Source organism: Vicugna pacos, chromosome 6 (genome assembly GCF_048564905.1).
Source record: "Vicugna pacos chromosome 6, VicPac4, whole genome shotgun sequence".
In the NCBI taxonomy this organism is placed as follows: Eukaryota; Metazoa; Chordata; class Mammalia; order Artiodactyla; family Camelidae; genus Vicugna; species Vicugna pacos.
The window spans coordinates 29,534,743-29,555,217 of record NC_132992.1 but is presented as its reverse complement, the minus strand read 5'-3'; the positions used below and the strand labels follow the sequence as shown (position 1 = coordinate 29,555,217).

Sequence of the window (20,475 nt, the reverse complement as noted above, 5' to 3'; positions counted from 1 at the left end):
TTAGGTAAGGGAAACTAAAAGGGATGTCCAACTGATACTTCCTGTTGGCTGAACCCAACTGGAAGCACTCAGAGGGCAAAGGAACCAAGCTTTTGCAGTCCTTCAAGGTCCAACCTTCCAGGACACAAAGCAGAGCAAGCGTAGAAAATGGATCTGGCTGGCCAAACAGAGCACATCCAGTACAAAATCTTTCTATAATATTTCATTATAAGTACAGTTTCTTTTGCAAGGCATGAGTCCAAGGGCTACATTATGGAATAATTCTTGTATAATTTTTTGTTGAATATCTATGCAATTCCTGCGGTCTACTTGGAAAACACCAATGATAACAGAATTTCACACTACCTGAAAATAGTACTTAGGCTTCTCTCCTCCATCCAATGCCTGTGCAGAGGTATAAGCGTGGCAATTGAGGGGTCAAATCATTGGCTACTTCAGTTTTAGAGTGACAGTAAGGTAGGGGAATAGAGAAAGGCAGAAATGGGGATAGAGAGAGTTCAGTTGCTGTGTGCTGCAGGTCCTCTCCCACCCTTTGCCCCACATAAGAAGTAAACTTTCCAGCTTTTACTTGAGGTAATAGGACCAATACTGATTACCTATTAGTCAAACTGAACATGTGCTTAAGACACCGGCAAAGCAGGATCACCAAAAATATATGAAAGAAAATGAGAGATATTTGGGATGATGCTGTTTTTATTTCAGTATATTCATAAATTTTGTACCATTTTAGAAATGTATAATTTAACTTAATAGTTTAGCATAGTTTTTACGGTTCGTGTTGATGGGTAGCACATGACAATCTTTTTAGAGCATCCCTGTTCCTTCCAAAGAGTAAATGTGAAGAAATGGCTATCTTCAGAAGACGTAGGGAAAGTACCTCTAAGCAGCAGTTGCTGATGCTCAGAATAGAGTATGGGCGGCCCCCCCCCCCACCGGCGACTGCGTCCCTACCCCCAGGGGTTCAGGGTACTTGGCTCTTTTATCTCTTTTTTCAACTTTTGTCACTCCTCTCTGGGAGGCGAACTCTAAGAGTGGTCAAGTCTAAGGCCAACAGAAACCCTGGGCAAGGCACTTTCCTTTCTATCATAAGGAAATGAAAGGACTGGAGCGGATGGTCTCTTAAATGTTGGCTTAGCCCCCATTATCAACATTGACAGGTTTTCCCCACTCATCACGGTAAAGCAACCAAAACTGGACGAATGGTGTAATGTAGATAAATAAAAGCAGATAAATGCCCTCCAACTCTTATCCTTTTCACCAGAGGCAATCCTTACTAAATAGTTTACTTTTTTTTCCAGCTATTTTTCCATGCAGAGTTATTATTTCCATTAAACAAACGGAAGACTTTTCATCTTACACGTCTTGGGGAATCTCTAGAAGTTTTTAATTTTTAATTTTTAATTTCAAGGAGATCAAGTCTTTAATGAAAAAGACATAAAGGGCAAGTGCATTTTCCATTATGCTTGTACAGTATATTCAATCGTTAGTCTAGAAGTTTTTTAAACGCTCTTTTCTGGACTTTTTTTTTTTTTTTTTTTTTTTACTGAAGTCGGAGCCTCATTTGCAGACACTACTTCAGAGCCTTAGTCCCTCTCAGTCTTAATCATCTTTTACCCCCGTGAGATCCTCCGTCTCGCCGATGGCCACAGAAACCCACGCTTCACCACTTTCGCTTTGTCGGCGGCCCCCTTAAGCGGCGCTCCCCACACCGACCTCCGACTCGGAGAGCGCCGACTTCGCTGCCACACTTCCGCCTCGCAAGTTGATTGGCCAAAGACTGCTGCGCTCGGGTTTGAGCCCACAGCTCGCGCCGAGCCCGGCGCGCAGGGATGACGACATCGGGCGGCGGCGGCGACGGCTAGAAACGGGGAGGGTTTCCGGGGCTGCCGGCCTGACCGCCGAGAGCTGTCATGGCGGCCTCTCTGTGGGGCTTCCTTTCCGTCCTGCTGCTGCTGCTGCTATCAGGGGATGCCCAGAGCTCGGAGGTGTCTGGGGCTACTGGCGAGGGGTCAGGAGGGAGTGGGGTCGGCATAGGAGATCGCTTCAAGATTGAGGGGCGTGCGGTTGTTCCTGGGGTGAAGCCCCAGGACTGGATCTCGGCCGCCCGAGTGCTGGTAGACGGAGAAGAGCACGTCGGCTTCCTTAAGTGAGCATCCTGAGGGCAGGCGAAAGTGGTTGGGATGGAAGCTGGAAGGGAGTTCCCCCTAAGGGAGTTGAGTGTCAAGACCTGAGGACGTTGCTCTGCGAGGGTGAAGGGGCGGGTGCTGCTGGCGGTCTGTGCCTGAAGACCTAGAGAAGCAGTCAGACGCTTTCCCCTTCCCAGCCCTGTACCTCAAAAACGTGGGTGGCAGGTGCTCGCCCTAGGGCTGGAGCAGTGAAGTCACTTATCATTCAACTCCTTTTTGGTTCTGGTTGGGGACTACCATTCCTGGGCTCTGGGAACAGTTGGACCCCGTATTTTTCTTTTGCGGAATTCTTTCCTTTGCGATTCATCTGGCTTCCCTGGAATCTGGCCTCATTTTGCATTCATTTCAGTCTTTCGGTAGCTTCGTGTTGTGTAGAAAGATGCTAAGCAAGTGGGAATTCTCAAAGCCCACAGGGCTTCCAGTGATGACATAGACTGGGAGGCTAATGTTGCTGCTTCTAAGATTAATGGGCCCTGAAGTCCCTAATCAAAGCACGTTTTTTGCCTGGAGGTGGGATTGTTCTTTTTTTTTTTGTACTTGTGTTCATCGAGGGATTTGTAGCATCACATTTGTCATTTATGCGAGACTAGGGTTTCTCTACGGTGCTTACACGCTTCTGTCCTTTCTAGCTACTAGTAGAAATGGAATTTGAGTCTCTGTTAAATGAGAGTGGATTTATTAGCAGTCTAGTTTTGCAGCAGCCTGCTTTTCAGTGTCTAGGCACACGTATGATGTTTTAAATCTTTCCATCGCTGCTTGGAAAATGAAACTGCGAATTGAAAATATTTGGGAAAGGAAGTGTTTCTCTTGGGCTTGTATAGCAAGTGGTGTCTGAAAACCAGACAATTTAAATGCGGATATTTAATTCGAAATCTGATTTGCAAATATTCAGATTATCTGGGTGCCTTTGAATGAGAATTTCAACCTCAGATTAATAATGACAGGAAGCTTATATCCATTTTTAAAGTACTGTTTATCATTAAAATCTGGCATTAGGGCATTCTTTAGGTTTTACCCCAATAAATGATGTTTTAACGATAAAGCTCTCATTAAGCTTTGGAAAATTAGCCATAATGAACTGTTTGACCTCTCTTTTTTTCTTCTGCAGTGTATAGTTTTTTAAAACAGCATTTATTATTTTTGTTTGAAAATAATATATAATTAATATGTTTATCAAAGAAAAGAGAAACAAGAAAGTAGAGATACCAGCCCCTAACATTTTATTGTATCTTTTTTGGAATCATATGACCTGTTTTTAATAACAAAATACAATATACAGTACTTTGTAACCTGCCTTTTTTCATTTAATATTTTGTGAGCAGCTTGTGATACCATTTCATGTTCTTTCATTTGTGTGTAGAGAGGTTAATTGAGAATTAATATGAAGAGCTTATGGTGGCAGTCTTGTTGGAAGAGAGATAGGAATTTTGTCTTGTACCTAGCGTACTAGCATGCCATTTTGACTTAGATTTATGCTTGTTGGAGGTGGTTTGGGACTCGGCCAAATGAATTGCGGGGGAGTTTCAACTGACGACTCCTCATGCCGCTTGCTCTCACCACTGTGTATAAATAAACTGTAATTTATTTAGCTAGTTCTGTTTGGGGACATTTAGGTAGTTCTCAATTTTGGGGAATTATGTACTTTATGTTCTATATGTAAGATTATGCAGTATAATTTTTGAACTTTTTATTATGGGAAATTACAGGAAACATAAACAGAATAGCTTAGGAACCCATCACAATCTACTATTTGATTTCATGTCTCCTCTACAGCTCATTAATTTGTTTCTGGAATATTTAAATTTCATCTTAAACAGTAAAATTTCACTTTTAAAACACTATTATGAATCTATGAAAGATAAGGGCTTAAAAAAACCCTACCAAACCATTATTGATTCAACAAGGTAGATAACAGTGCCATAATATCATCAATACCCAGTCCATATTTGTCTCCCCACTTATCTCAAAAATGCTTTTATGTAATTATTTCACATCAAGATCCAATAGTGTCTACATATTGTAGAGTACATTTTAAAAACCAAATTTTCATTATAAAATTTTCAAATTTCATTACAAAATGTCTATGTTATCTTTTAAAGTAAAATATTTACCTTAGGATGAAGAATATATTTGCTTTTTCTTTAGGTTATTAGCTCTGTTATTTATTTTGCACAATCATTAATTTAATTCTCTTTCTGGATCTAGAAGAATGTTTTGAAATTTGTTCACTTAGGGTCTCATCAAGAAACAGAAGGGACACTCAAATTAGAATAACTAAAAGAAAGTTTAATGAAAAGATTAAACAGAGTAGTCATGGTGTAGGAAAACAACCAGATCATGCAGCACCCTAGAGTTTACAAGCCCAAGGTTATATCACCTCTAAGCCTGAAGGGAGGAGGGGAAGTAAAGGTTACAGGAACCTAGGAGGGAGGAAGGAACTACCTTGAGAGGAGCTGTGCCCCTTGACACAGTCAGAGGTGGCCTCTCAGGGAGAGAGCCACAGGGAAAACACACTAAACTTATTTTCTTCACTTCCTCCTGTCTGTGAGAGAAGGGTGGGGAGTGATCTGAGGGGCAAACAGAAGACATCCAGTCCAGGAATAAGTTAACTTGATGTTGCCATTTCAATTCTGTTTCAGTTCAGTGTATTTTAAAGTAGCAAGGAACACCTTTTCCTCTTACTTTTTAGTAAATATTGGGGATGTGGCAGAAAGAGCCTAATGCGAAAGAGCCTAATGATTTATGGAGCACTATTTTAACATTGTTATGAGACTGGCAATTCTCTGATAAAGACAGTCCTTTTAGAACCATTTGGTCTCCTGAAACAAACTTCTTTTTCCTCAGAATAGCAGTTTCTCATATAGCAAAACTAATTGATTTTGATTTGTGAATGTGAAATTATCAGATGGGATGGTTTTCTAAGTTGAGAAGGTTTAGAAGAAATCAGTAAGGGAAAGGTGGATGTTTTCAACTACATAAAAAATTTTAAACTTCTACATATCCAAAAAGAAGTTTTAACTTTGGTTAAAGTAAATGGGAACTATTTGTAACAAATAGAGCAAATAGTACTTTATCACCTTTTTGTAAAGAAGAAAAAAGAAGAAAACAAAATGCAAATTAAAACTAGGGGGAAAAAGCCATTTTTAAATAAATTGTTGGAGGGCACTGGCAAAATTAGAACCCTGATATTGTAGGAATGGAGCATATTATTCCCTTGAATAAAGACATGGCTGTAGAATTGGAATTGTTCTCCTGTCACCTGTCACCTCTCTTGCAGAAGGAAAAGAAGTACTTTCAAGGTCAGAGTTCTTTGCTCTGTGGAATGGTCTGGGGTATTTTCAGAACCCATGCAGTATAATTATGGAAGCTGAAGTGTGGGACAACTCTTGCCAGTTTTTGGTTTTTGTCTTTTTGCTAATTACTCTGGATGTCATTTGGAGGGTGTTGGTTTGGGAGTTAACAGATGATGTATTTTATTTCATTAAAAAATTGAAGTATAGTTGATTTACAGTGTTTTAGGTGTATAGCAAAGTAATTCAGTTATATATATATGTGTGTATATATATATAAAAATCTGTCCTTTTTCAGATTCTTTTCTGTTACAGATTATTACAAGATAGTGAATATAGTTCCCTGTGCTATACAGTAGGCTGTAGTTAACAGATGATTTAAAACATAAGAAAAGAATAAGCTGTTGATTGGAAGTGACTAAATATGATTTTCACTTTTGCAGGACAGATGGGAGTTTTGTGGTTCATGATATACCTTCTGGATCTTATGTAGTGGAAGTTATATCTCCCGCTTACAGGTTTGATCCTGTCCGAGTGGATATCACTTCGAAGGGAAAAATGAGGTGAGGACAACTGATTTAATTTTTACCAAAGGCTAGGCTACTGAATACCTACCTCATTATGTATTCCTTTTAGAATTTATAGTTAAAGTTGAAAAGCTTCTCATTTAAACTACAGACCTTTTTTAAAAAACACTTACAACATCCTTCTGTTGTTTTAATCTGAACATTGGTAATATTATAAACTTTAACTTCCTCCTGCTCTGGCTTAGAATTTATTTTAAAGCTCTTAATATGATTATATGGAAGAGAAGTACATTTTCTTACTATGGGAGCAAAGGCACTGTGAAAGTTATCATTGAAATGCTATTATTAAATTGGGAAGTAGTTTAATTTTTCTAAGTTGAAAGTATTCATCATCTGTTTTTCATTGGGATACTTTGGTGAAACCTCTTAGTGCCTATATAAAAGTTTGTTGATCTAGAAATTTCTGTAGTTCTTCCTTTCTAGAATATTTGATGTGTAATGGGAATTGAGTATTTCTTTGGAAAACAATAGATAACATTGTGGAGTTTATCTAAAAGTGAGGATCAAAATAAGAAAAAGAAAAGTACAGTATTAGAGGCTGGCAGACTAAGAAAAAGTTTCAGAATTTCTAAGCAGATAAACATACACTTTGAAGTCAAGGTGAGAAGAATTTTGGACTAATTCAGGCTGTGACTCTGGAATACCACAAACCTGTTTGAAGTTAGAATCAGTTGTGTAGAGGTCCAGTGTTCAGATTCAGCCTTCTGCTGTTATAACCCCAATTTATTTACTTGTTTATTTTGTGATTGTCTCATGCCAGTAGTGCTCTCTTTGGTCTAATCTGACCAGGAAGTATAGGAAGCAGTTTTCTTCCTTGCCTGCTTGCTTTCTTGAGGTGTAATTGACAGATGTGAAACAATTTTAATTGGTAATGTCTCTTCTTCGTTTGAGCTATCACAGAATTCCTCCATGTTTCAGTAATCAAGAAGAGGTCATGAAAAGACAAAAATAGTTGAGGGGGTTGGAGGAGCTATATTTCACTGCTGACCTTTTTGTTCTGTACCTGGCATATTTAGGTTGATTTTTTGAGACCCCAAATGGAGCTGACATAAGAGAGAGATGTTCGATTACTACCATAATATTTACGTTTGAGTTAATGTTTACTCCTAAAATGTTTCCCTTGTTCCTTTGGGGTTTTTTTTTGGTAATTGAAAGTTTTTAATGTGTAATATATAAATATTCTATAGTTAAAATAGTAAGTCATATATATAACATCTCACCCTTTATATCAGCTGCATATTAGTCCACTGATGGCAATTTCTATTGATGGACATGTAGAGTTTTCTTCTTCCTCTTTTTTAAATTGAAGTATAGTCAACTTACAATGTTGTGTTAATTTCTGATGTATAGCATAGTGATTCATATATAGATAGATAGATAGACTGACTCCTTTTCATATTCTTTTTCATTATAGGCCATTACAAGGTATTGAATATAGTTCCCTGTGTTATATAGTAGGATGTTATTGTTTATCTATTTTATATATAGTAGTTAGTATCTACAAATCCCATACTCCCAGTTTATCCCTCCCTACCCTCTTCCTCCTCTGGTAACCATCAGTTTGTTTTCTCTGTCTATGAGTCTGTCTCTGTTTTGTGAATAAGTTCATTTGTGATTTTTTTTTTTTTTTTTTTTTTTTTTTTTTTAGATTCCACATATGAGTGATAGCACATGGTTTTTTTTTCTCTTTCTGGCTTACTTCACTTAGAATGATGATCCCCAGGTCCATCCATGTTACTGCAAATGGCATTATTTTATTCTTTTTTTTATGGCTGAGTATATATACCACAACTTGTTTATCCATTCATCTGTCAATAGACATTTAGGTTGCTAATATGTCATGGCTGTTGTAAATAGTGCTGTGGTGAACATTGGGGTTCCTGTTTCTTTTTTAATTAGAGTTACAAACAGCTCATACAACTCAATAACAAAAAGACAAACAACCCAATCCAAAAATGGGCAGAAGCCCTAAACAAACATTTCTCCAATGAAGACATACAATAGCCAATAGGCACATGAAAAAATGCTCACTATCACTAATTATCAGAGAAATGCAAATCTTTTTCCTCTTTGAGAATGCGTAGTCAGCAGAGACAGTTATTCTGTGATAATTTAAATTCTTGATATTATTATTAAAACTGTTACCATAATGACACTGAAAGTATGTATAGTACTTTGTATCTGCAAATCCCAAACTCCTACTTTATCCCTACCCACCACCCCTTTCCCCTTTGGTAACCATAAGTTAGTTTATATGTCTGTGTATCTTTCTGTTTTGTAAGGAAGTTTATTTGTGTCATTTTTTAAGATTCCACATATAAGTGATATCATATAGTAGGATATGCTTTCTCTTTCTGTTTTTCTTAGTATGATGATCTCTAGGGCCATCCGTGTTGCTGCAAATGGTATTATGTTATTCTTTTTTATAACTGAGTAGTATTCCATTGTATACATTCCACATATTCTTTGTCCAGTCATCTGTCAGTGAACATTTAGGTTGCTTCCATGTCTTGGCAGTTGTAAGTAGTACTGTTATGAACATTGGGGTGCATGTGTCTTTTTGAGTTAGAGTTTTCTCTGGCTATATGCCCAGAATTGGGATTGCTGAATCATATGGTAAGTCTGTTTTTAGTTTTTTAAGAAATCTCCAGACTGTTCTCCATAGTGGCTGCACCAAATTATATTCCCATCAACAGTGTAGGAAGTCTCCCTTTTCTCCACACCCTCTCCAGCATTTATTGTTCATGAACTCTTTTAACAATGGCCATTCTGACCAGTGTGAGGTGATACTTCATTGTAGTTCTGATTTGCATTTCTTTGATAATTCTTTTCCTCCTATTTTTTAAATTGTTGTCTTAGAATATTCTACTTTATCCAGATTCTAATATTTCTTGCTATTGGCTATTCAGAGCAAGAGTGAAGCTTGGTAATACCTTGCAAATATGTTTAGAAATATTTTTTAATGGAGTAAATGGATTGTTTCAGAGTAATCGAACTTCATTAGCTGTTGACTTTCTCATGTCTTTTTATAGGCATAAAACTAAAAAAAATAGGTAAAATTCTAGTATGTTAAAATCTAAACTGTAGAGGACTTAGGACTTTTTATATATTTTAGAATTGCAAGGTTGGAGATGGAGGGAGGGTGTGTAGATTGCCATATACACTATATATAGGTTTAAAAGTTTTTTTTAAATATTTAAAATACTAAATACTAGAGGAAATGTGAGTTGTTAAAAGGGGATACTTGTCGATCAAAAGCTATAATTTATTTTCATTTATTCTTTTTACTTTGAATTTTGAATAAAGTAGTCTAAGCAAATAGAAATATTTTTCTAAATATGAAGTTTATTTGCTTTTTTACCTTCGGTAAAGAGTACTTCCTGCTTTAGCATTTAAGGACTGGTTGCAGCAGTGGGATTCATATTCTGAGATCCATTCCTGATAATTGGGTGCCTGAAGCATAGGTTAAAAAAAAAAAAACACAAGGTGCATATCATTTTAATAATTAGGAGGGGACAGAATAGAGTACAAAGTGGGATTCATGTACGATACTAATATTCTTGACCAATATTTTGTAAGTATGCCTGATAAGTTAGTTTCAAATATATGTGGACTTCCATTTCTGACATTTTGGCAGAATGAAAAATCTTAGAAGTGCTGGATAAAACATGATAAACATTATTTTAAATGTATATGCTCCCAAAAAATAAAGGAAATCCCCAGAGGATAAACTATAAACTACTTTGCCCCCAGGGGTTTTACTGTCACCAAAAGGCATAGATTTTATTAGCAGTATATAGGTGGGAGGCAAGCCTTGGGCTTGCTTGGAGTCAGAATTAGATCTAAGACTTGGTCCCCCCTTGACCCTTGGCCTAAAATCCAAAAGACCAGACTCCCAATCTGACCCTGGCTATTGGAGGGAAAAATCTATCCTGAAAATTGCTAGTCACAGTCTCACCCTCACTGAAATTTGGGGTATGAATTTATTGCTCCCTGCATGATCCAGAAATTTCCAGTCTGAATGATTCACGGGATGGTCCCTGTTCATAATCCTGGACTCCTGGCAGAGACAAACAACTTCTCTGTGGGCAGATACTCTCTATCCAGGCTCACACATGATGTCTACCTAACTTATGAAATACTAAAGAAAATAATGTATGTGGAGTCAGCAGATGAATCAGACCTCTGAGAACTTTAGATAGTAGAATTGTTGGATATGGGCTATAAAATGGTTTAAAGTATATTTGAAATGCTTAAACAAATAAAAAAATACTTATTACCTTAAAAATAAGATAATATCAAAATAGACCATAGATATTTGAAAAAAGAATAAAATTGAACTTTTACAATCAATATAGGTTTTAGAATTCAAAAATCAATGGATGTGTTAAGCAGCTGAACAGAGGTTTGATGAATTGGAAGAAGATCAGAAAAAATTACCCAAAAAGCAATACAGATAGAGGACGGGACACTGTGAAAGTTCAAGTTTAATAAGATGTGGAGTAAAGAATGAAAAGATCTAACACGTTTCTCATAGTTGTTCCAGAAGGAAATGATAGAGAAAATAGGGGAAGCAATTTTCAAAAAGTAAACTGGAATATGTATGAATGTGGGTGGTTAAAATTAGTGGCATCTCTGGTAAAAATGTAATATTACCTATGGTACTGTTGTGAGACTTTCTTAAATCCTGTTTTTCCTGCAAAATAGCTTTTAAAATTATGTGTACCCAATAATGTATTATTAATCAAAGAGCTTTAGAGTTAGAAGGATTCCAAAAGAACCTTTTTTTTTTTTTAAGAACTTTTGGTATCGCCAGAAAAGTTAAGAACTGGTCTAACCCTGCAGGACTCATAACAGAGCTATAGCTAGAAACTAAGTCTCTTGATTCCAAGCCTAGTGTTCCTTCTCTACATTTTGCTAAATATTTTGCACGTTTGATCAGATTTTCAAGATCAAAAGTTTAGATGTCAAAGCACTTTGGAAAAAGCTAAAGGTAGTTATAAGGCATTGCTGATATATTATAAGCAGTTCTTTTAACTAGTAATGTTTTTAATAGGATTATTGATGGTTTTTTTCATGTTGCTTTATCAGAGCAAGATACGTGAATTACATCAAAACATCAGAAGTGGTCAGACTGCCCTATCCTCTCCAAATGAAATCTTCAGGCCCACCTTCTTACTTTATTAAAAGGGAATCATGGGGCTGGACAGACTTTCTGATGAACCCAATGGTATGTATCAAGCTATGACAAAGTATCTTTACCAATTTCTAATTTATTTCGAGGCAGTTGAAAACTTCTAACTTTTATGAAAAAGAAAGCCTTGTCAGATTGTTGGATGAAAGGATTATTGTGAATAGTTTATGGATTTCAGGAAAATAGTAGCTTTGGGACAGCGTAATGAAAAGAATAGTAGTGAGAATGGCACGGTAGATTTGACATTGAAGTGTGCAACAGAGATTGAATAAATACTTTTGTTTAAAATGCAAATGGAATGAGTATGTGGTAAGTCACACACAGAGCTAGTAGTCTCATCCTTCAAGCTACCTGCATATTAGTCCACTGATGAATATGCCGTCATTTAATAAATTGCCCCTATTGATGGCACAAGTGAGGTTTTTCCCTCTTTTCTGAATGTGTAGTGAACAGAGAAATTACTCTGTGGTAATTTAAGTATTTGGCACTTTCATGAAACGATGTTTATGGTATTCACTAATATAAAATACTAAGCATAATTGTTTAGAAACAGGTTGACTTTTTTTTTGCTGTTTTTGAAAGTTAAATTATTATTGAAGTGTTGATCATATTTCTTGCTGATAGCACAAACAGGAATGTTTCAGGCTGTACATCCTTTGAGAGGAATAAATTAGTACCCAAAACCTGCAGTTAGGCATAAAGAAGCAGGAGGATAGAAAGGATGGGAGAAATCAGCAGTGAGACTCCAAAGCTAATTGAGAAATATCTTCCATGTTCTCATTTCTGAGATTACATGGAAACATATCCAGTGCTGCAAGCTCCTAGGTTATTTTTTTTAAACTTGTCAGCTATTTAAAGAACAAAACAACAATAACAAACCTTGTCTGCTATAGTAGTTGCCTAGCACTATATTTCACATTAATTGGTGGGGGTAGGGGACAGATATCATGTTTTCTCCAAGAACCACAAACCATCTGGAGGGAGAGCCCCACTGGCCATCAGGATCAGCAATCTCAGTGCCAGACTGCAGACTGAAGAAAGTGAATGGACAGCTCTGTGTGTAAACTATTTGTGTTAGGTAAACTGTACACTGCAGAATGACAGGTAGCACAGAAAGGAGGAAAGGTGTCTGTCAAGTCCACACACTTACAGGTAAGGCTCTCATTCTCTACAGCAGCCAGATATTCAGGAGCAGGATCATTCAGGAGAATTAAAGTGGGGGCTGCTAGTTTTATTCTATATACAAGATTTAATTTCATCACTGGTTGTTAGGTGCAGATTTTGTTCTACTGTTAAGTGGGGAAAACATTTGCTGATCTTTCTTTCACAGGTTATGATGATGGTTCTTCCGTTATTGATATTTGTGCTTCTGCCCAAGGTGGTCAACACAAGTGATCCTGACATGAGACGGGTAAGATGACTGAACCATGTTCTGATGCCTAGTCCATCCATTGTGGCTGAGTGGCTTGGGTTTTTTCAGCTTTATCCTAATTCCCAAGCCAAATTCATGTACAGGTTGTGTTGACCCAGTCTTATGTTCCTGGCACTTAATTAATTGTTTCCTTTGGACTAGATAAATTTGGTTGTTTCTGCCTGATAAGAGCTTAGGTCTCCTCATACAGCTAAAACATTCTGCTTAGTACTTGCCTTCTTGTACCTGACTTGATAAATAGTTGAAATGCATAATAATCCTGGTATACCTAACCCAAATATTGCACAAAATGGTAGCTTCTTATGATCTCTTTACTTTACAAAACTCTTTGGAGTATTCATTTAGTTTATGTGTTCAGACACACAAAAGAAATTTTGATAGACCAAGGAAGAAAAATAGAACAGTCGTTTTCAAACTCTCTGCAGTTTTCAAACTGCAAAACCAACTGTTTTGGCAAAGGGGAGGGGAGTTGCCAAGTAAGGTGCTTCAAATTTAGTGCCACCACTTTGTCTCTTTTAAATATTGGCTTCCATATAAAAGCTTCAGAGGTTTTTAAAAAACATTATCCACTCTTCCACCAAAAAACCATCAACAAATATCTCCCAAGTCCCAAGTTTTTCCATTGTATTTAATGTATTGATACATTTGCACCTAATTCATCACTAAAGAAACATTTATTAATTAATTTTTAGGTTCTGGGTACAAGGAATTCGAAAATGGATTATATGTTAGCCCTGTCATCAACAAGCCCATAGTCCAGTTAAATGTAGGAGATAGGATAGATTTATAAGGCCTTTTCTTACCATCAGAGGATTTTGTGTGTTTGTGTGTGTGTGTGTGTGTGTGTTTTAAATGCAAAAATAAGACATGTATAAATAAAAGTGTTTACCGAGGTAGTAGGTGATTAAGTTCTGTAGAAGGTGAGGCATTTATTCCAAGCTGGAATGGCGGAAAAAGCTTCATGAAAGAAGAAAGTGTTAATGATGTCAAAATTCCTTTTTGCTAAATTTTGGTGTCTTTGCCCCAGTGTTGGTCAGGAAGTATACATCCTGTACAATCCTGTATCTGTTAAGCCAGTTAACTCTGTATGATATCAATGGAAGGAAACATTAGAAGCCACATCACATTAAATGCTCATTCCTTACAAAGTGCTTTACATGGTAAGCAGTATAAAAACTTATTGATTCAAGAGCTTCAGAATTGTACAGTTGCAAAAATAGAGTTGATATATTTTTGCAGGCACTCAAGACCTATTATTATATCAAATTAATTTAATATTTAATTCTTGATTATTAGGGCATTTTAACATATTTATGTTTATAATGTTTCTTTTCCTCACCTTATTTATAAAAGCACTTTCTCCTTGAAAACTCATACATAAATTCTATCTTTGGGGAGAAAATCCAAGCCAATAATTGAATAAAAAGTTGAATTTTAAATGATAGATAATAGAATGTTGCTATTTTTTTTTCATGTCTGAACTAATACAATCTTAAGTTCACTTTTGGAATGTCACATGTAATTCAGATGAAGCAGACATTACTTTATAGATTGTTGGCTAAGTAAGGGGGAGGACAAATCCTCCAAATAAAAGTGCCAAAGTCCTTATGAGGTCCTGCCTGGGACTGTTCGTAATATTTTTGTTGCTTGCTTTAGATGCTGTAATTGAGGTCACCCAAGTCATACAGTGTTCACAGATTTACTAGTAAGGCCCTTAGGAATCAAGTCTTAGAAACTATTACAGTTATCTGATACCTTGATATATGCACCTAAAAAAAGCATGCATGTAAGAAAACACTTGTTAAAACAATAAGAAAGTATTTTTATCAAAAAACAAAGTAAAGCGGCAGGAATATAATTGTATATGTCCATTATCAGAGAAAACGCCCTTTATAAAAACATAAACTGAATCAAACCCTAGGCGACGTCTGTTGGATATTTACTTAAGATCAAAATGCTTAGTGGTGTAAAGGAGGCACTAAGCATGGTTTCTGAAGTGCTGTTGGGGATGACATGGCATCATTGCTCACAACTGGTACCTTTTACTTGTTCTGTTCCTCTCCTTCCTTAATAGAAGTGTTAGTTGTTAAATGGCTTGAAGGATCCCTGTGCCTTTCATATCATTGTGCTTTGTCTTCCTGCAGGAGATGGAGCAGTCAATGAATATGCTGAATTCCAACCATGAATTGCCTGATGTTTCTGAGTTCATGACAAGACTCTTCTCTTCAAAATCATCTGGCAAATCTAGCAGTGGCAGCAGTAAAACAGGCAAAAGTGGGGCTGGCAAAAGGAGGTAGTCAGGCAGGCCAGGGATGGCATTTGCACAAACACGGCAACACTGGGTGACATCCAAGTCTTGAGGGAAAACCATGTGAAGCAACTACTGTAAACTTGAGTCATCCATAAAGTTGATCTCTTATAACTGTTGTGTGTGGTAACTCTTCAGCACATGTTTTGTACTTGGTACACAAGAACACTCAGCTTTTGTCCTTTGTCTGTATGAGGTCGATATTGATGTCACTGAATTAATTACAGTGTCCTATAGAAAATGACATTAATAAATTATATGAAGTACTATACATTATGTATATTAAAATAAGTCTTAATCCAGAGATAAAATTATTTTGTCATTTTTTTTCCACTTAATGTTTTTTATTCCTGACAGTTTTCTTCTTTCATTATCTGAGGCTTGAACATGACCCCCTTTCTGTTTAAAAAGAAGTGTGATATTTTTAGAGCAGCATGCACCGTGGTTTTTTGTGTAATCAGATGTTTCAAAATTCTCGGTCCTGCCCTGCCATTTTATATTCCCTGATATTTGAAGTAGAAACACATGTTCCTGATGTAGTTTAAATTTTTATTTTTACAGTTGGTTTCAGAGTATGGATATATGAATTAGAATACATGTTACCGATTTTTAAATTGCGGTTTCCATCTGTGGTTTCATTTTAAATTATTGTATATCAGCTATGTGCTGTGATTCAGGGCAAGATACAGAGATGGATAATATCCAGTGCCTGTCCTCAGTCGGCTTTATTGTGTAGGGGGGAAGCACAGATTATAACAGGGAGTGAATGGCCAGGGAAAGAAGTGCAGCAGTAGGAGAGCCTTGTAGCCTGAGGGTGGAAAATCAACCTTCGCGTTCTGTGTTGTGATGTTGGTAGTACAGCAGAGGTAGCTTGAAAATCTCTTCATCTCTCCCAACGTTGATCCTCAAAGTTGTTGAATATAAATTACTACTTTCCATTCAGGAAGATCTCAAAAACCTTTTATGTCAGTAAGTTACAAAAGTTCACACCTTTTCTTTTGGTTGTTTTGATTAAATAACTCTGAGGCTACAGTATTGCTTCTAGCACGAGGCTCCTTATCCTCTCCTATGTTGAGCTTCCCTGTTGCATTCTTAGAGTTATTAAATCAGCAAAAAACAGCAACAGAAGGATTGGTTCCAAACTGTTGTTTTCCCTTTTGTAATAGGTGCCATTGTTCGTTTTGAAATGAGGTATGTGAGTTTTCTTTTAAAGAGATAAGTTCCAATGCAGGACACTTTTTAAACTGTATCTCTGTATAACATGCACTAAAGTTACCACACTGGTTAAGGTATGAATGATTAAGGTGGATAAACTAGTTAATGGTAGAACTAGGTCTTTTAAAATAGTCATTTATTGAAAATAACTAAAATATTAGAACACTAGTTGAATGAAAGTTGCAATTCAAAGGAGCCGGAATATAGTAAGAGTTGTATGACCAGAAATCATATCCAAAAATTTTTAAATTTGGATTGTCAATATTTGCACATGGAATGCCTAATAAGCTAGAAATTAGAAAGCACTTCCAAGGTAATTACCATTTCGTTTGCTAATTAAGAAACTATGTGTGGTTATTTTACATAGATTCTAACACAATCTGAATATTTTATATATATATATATATATATATATATAATATATATATTATAATATATATAATATATATATTATAATATATATAATATATAATATAATATATAATATATATATATAATATTATATATATATATTATATATATATATATATAATATAATATAATATATAATATATATATATATATATATCCCTTATCATAGTACAGAATGTTATTACATCATTCATATATGAAAAATCTTATCTTTGCCTAGACCCTTCATCAAATGCTTAGTGTGCCTACAGGTACAGAAATGATTGTATATTATTAATTAGATAATATGGAGTTGAGTGCAAAGAGCCCCCATTTAGCTGCTAACTTGCTTTGTGACTTTGGGCAAGTCACTTCCCGTCCTTGGACCATGTCTTATCTTGTTTGTTGTATTTCCAGCATTGAGCATGTAGGCACATAATAAATGTTTGTTGAATGAATAAATAAATGGGCCTCAAGTTTCCTCATCTGTAAATTGAGGGATTTGGATTAGACCTGTAAATTACTTTTCAGATCCAAAATTCCAATATAATTTTAACCCAATTCTATTATTTCCTACTCTTAAGAATTGAATGATTGGTGCCAACTTTTTCTTTTTTTACTTCCTTGGTTTCTTTCTGCTATTCCCCACTTGGAGACAAAATATTATTTTTGTTTTTCTTTAGGATCTTAGTATCTCTTTTTAAAAATAAGCTTTGTGTTTACAATTTTTTTTCTCATCTGCTAAATTAAACCTGTTTAGTGACTTTGTGGAAAACAGATCTTTGTTGCCCATTTTTGCTAGGAAATCCTGAGTGCCCAGGCTGGATTCATCGCTCCCAAGTTTTCAAGAAGTCTTTTAGGAGTCAAAACCTTGGGACTCATCTTGAGCCTGGTTAAAATTTTGAAAAAATTCGGCATTTTAACTGACGTGCCCAGAGTAGTAAAGTATTCTATCATTGTTTTCTTATGTTTCCTCTGACAGGAGGGAAGAAGCAGCCATTCAGCCTACTTTTCAGTAATTGGAAGGGCTTCAAGGTGGGAATCTTTTTCATTAAAGTAATCACTCAGACTTTCAGGAAGTTTGAGGATTTTTTAGTGTTCAACTGAAAAAAAAAACCTATTGAAAATATTTTTATTAAATATTTTAAAAATTAAAACAACTATTTTCATTTTTTTAATTGCCTTCCAAGTCACACATAGACATATTTTTGCATGATTACAGTCAATTCTTTAAAAATTGGGCAAAAAGTCACTTTTTAGGATAGTTTTTATATGCATTTTGTATTTAAACCCAACAAAAATTCTGCTAAGCACTCACCTCAGGGAACATAATACAGGCTGATGGCCCAGTCCTTTAGTGCAGTTCAAAGAGTGTGTTGAGGCAGGACCTAGTTGTACTGTGCTTTCCTTTTAGCATTTTTGGTGTGATTATTGTCATCAGAGTCAATTATTTTTTAATTTGTAAGGTATATGAGAATATCCAATTGGTAAAAGTGTTTATACTATTTAGGAGAACTTGAGGGTAGGTTTTGCAAAATTCAGATGTTGACTGTAAATTACGAACATTTTTTAATATTCCTGAAAAAAAGATGATGAAGTACTAAAATAGCTATTTTAGAATCCCCCCCCCCCCAATTTAGCTTATCTCTCCTCCCACAGTAGCACAGCTTTATCATGGGAGCATAGGGAACTCAAGCCTCTCACAGTGGCTTCAGTCTGGTAGGACTGAGCCAGCCTGTGCAAACCTGAGAAGAGGGAGGAGTAAATTAATAAGGTCAAGTGGTAAACAAGTGGAATGGGTAGAGCTGTAAAAACTAGCTGTGCACAGTATTTCTAACAGAAAACCTCTGACAAGGCATTTAATTCCACTAAAATTTAATAAACTAGTAATTATTGAAGATTCTTATATCTCCTTAGGTGATGTTGAAATAGAATTTTCCATATATATATAAATGAGAATGTAAAGAATTCCACTCAGTGAGCTTCTACTACATGTATTTGAATATTTTAAAACATTTCTAAATAACTACAGTAAAAAAATCTGAAAATATTTAGAATTAAATGATCATGAAAATTTGGTATGCAGATTAAGCAATGGAAACATTCTTAAAGTGTTATGAGGTAATTCATAAGAGACCATGAGGTGTATAAGGAAAGCTTCCTTGTAATCACTGCTGTCATGGAATTTTGTGTCACACAAAGGAAAACAAAATTTCGTTTCGCACTTGTCTCTCCACAGGCCTAGATGGACCTGCCTTCCCACTCATAACTGGTTGGACTGAGGGTGGGACTTGAGCCAGTCAGTTGGGTGGTGCTGGATCAGAGAAGGCAGTATGCTGATCCTGAGTCACAGGTAAGCAGAATCAACAATGAAATCTGCACATCTAAGGAAACTGGCCTGCAGAAGAGAGTACGGCAGACGCCCAAGTGGGAGAAAGCCCATGGTGGTCCCAGAGTTCGCTGGAGCGAGTAGCTGCTGGACAACCTTTCAGGTCCATGGAGTTGAGCTGCTCTTCCTGCAGGGAGTTGGTGAATGCTCTTCTCCACCATCTCCACCCTAACCCCTTATTTAATATCTGTCTGCATTTGGAGAATACCATGGCCAGTTTTAGCCTCTATGATAAGATGTGCAGAGCAGGTCTGGAGAAAAGCTGCCAGTGATTAATGTTGATACTTTCTATACAAATGATTCTACTGACCTCATGACTATATTAACTAGATATACTTTAAGAAGGATTAAAGTGGCTGTAATTTTTAGTTTGGTAAAGAGGGTGCTGAGGGGATTTTTCAAATCCTTGATAATCCCTTTAAAGCATATTCTGATGAACTATGTACCACTATGAAGTCTGAGAAAGGACATGGACTTAAATTTCAGCAGAAGGAACTAGCTTGTGGCTGTGAAGAGAAATTTCTTGGCATGGTAAACAAAACTGTGAGGTGCTGGTGACTGTGAGATTTACTCTTCTTTTTGTTCGTAAAAAATAGGGCAAAAGTTACCTCCTAGGATGGTTTATATGTAAGTTTCCTCCTATCCCCAGAAGTAAATTAGTTTACTCCCAGAATGTGAGGAATGGTAGGATCAATACTTCATAGAGGAGGAAATGAGATACATCAACAAAATTGGACAGGAGGGAAGGGCTGAGGAAAATCTAAACTCTGACAGTAGATTTCCTTCCTTTAATGTACATCTGTTGAGTTGTCATCCAGCTTGCCCCATAACTGGTTCTCCCCAAGGAGGCGTGCAACCCAAGGAAGCATTCCCTCCGCAGCTATATTTGTGGTATGTGGCTCTGCTTTTACGGCATCTCACCCAGGTTGGGCCAAAGGCTGTTCCTTAGAAATTTGAAATTAAAACTAAGGGACTAAAGGAGGAGATGGCAGCATAAAAACCTGCAAGATGTTCATGGCTATTTATTCTATCATACACACTACAGAAAAAGAGAAGACAGGTTGCAGGGAGAAAATATAGAATGAAGCAGTTGCACAGAGAGGAGCTGAAATGAAAGATGAACTTTGAAATTCAAATCCTTTCCTGAGGTAGCTGCGCTCTGGCCCTTGGCTTCCATAGCACTGCTGTATCCTGTAGTGTAGTGTTTCTGTGGGACGCCAGCTCCAGTGAGTGTCTTTCACTTGAATCCAAGTGTCCTAACTTACACACTTCTCCGGAATTGACCAAAATGATCTCCAGCCTGCTGAAAGCCTTCTCCTTTTTCCTCAGTCAATGCAGAATTGGCTCTGTTGCCTCCACACCCATCTTGAATGAATGGGTCAGAAGGAACTTCCTGAGGTAAGGGAGAGATCGGGTAAACACTTGTCCTGCCCTAAGCTACCCCTGAGCTATACCCACCCCTAAAATTCGTTTAATATCATGGA

At 36.6% G+C, this 20,475-nt stretch overlaps 1 protein-coding gene across 1 annotated transcript; it reads left to right on the top strand.

Moving 5' to 3' along the window:
* Window positions 1–1,833: 1,833 nt before the first annotated feature.
* On the top strand, window positions 1,834–15,301 carry EMC7 (ER membrane protein complex subunit 7). Its single transcript, XM_006201608.4, has 5 exons — window positions 1,834–2,146; window positions 5,920–6,039; window positions 11,155–11,293; window positions 12,588–12,668; window positions 14,834–15,301. Exons 1-5 carry the CDS (start codon window positions 1,911–1,913, stop codon window positions 14,984–14,986), a joined length of 729 nt encoding a protein of 242 aa, XP_006201670.1. The 5' UTR covers window positions 1,834–1,910; the 3' UTR covers window positions 14,987–15,301.
* Window positions 15,302–20,475: the final 5,174 nt, after the last annotated feature.

What these genes read in the sequence shown, in the direction of transcription:
- EMC7 (XM_006201608.4), top strand. Translation starts at nt 1,911, where the DNA reads ATGGCGGCCTCTCTGTGGGGCTTCCTTTCCGTCCTGCTGCTGCTGCTG. An exon ending in ACTTCGAAGGGAAAAATGAG is followed by an intron (nt 6,040 to 11,154) that starts GTGAGGACAACT and finishes TTGCTTTATCAG; the next exon opens with AGCAAGATACGTGAATTACA. An exon ending in GTGATCCTGACATGAGACGG is followed by an intron (nt 12,669 to 14,833) that starts GTAAGATGACTG and finishes GTCTTCCTGCAG; the next exon opens with GAGATGGAGCAGTCAATGAA.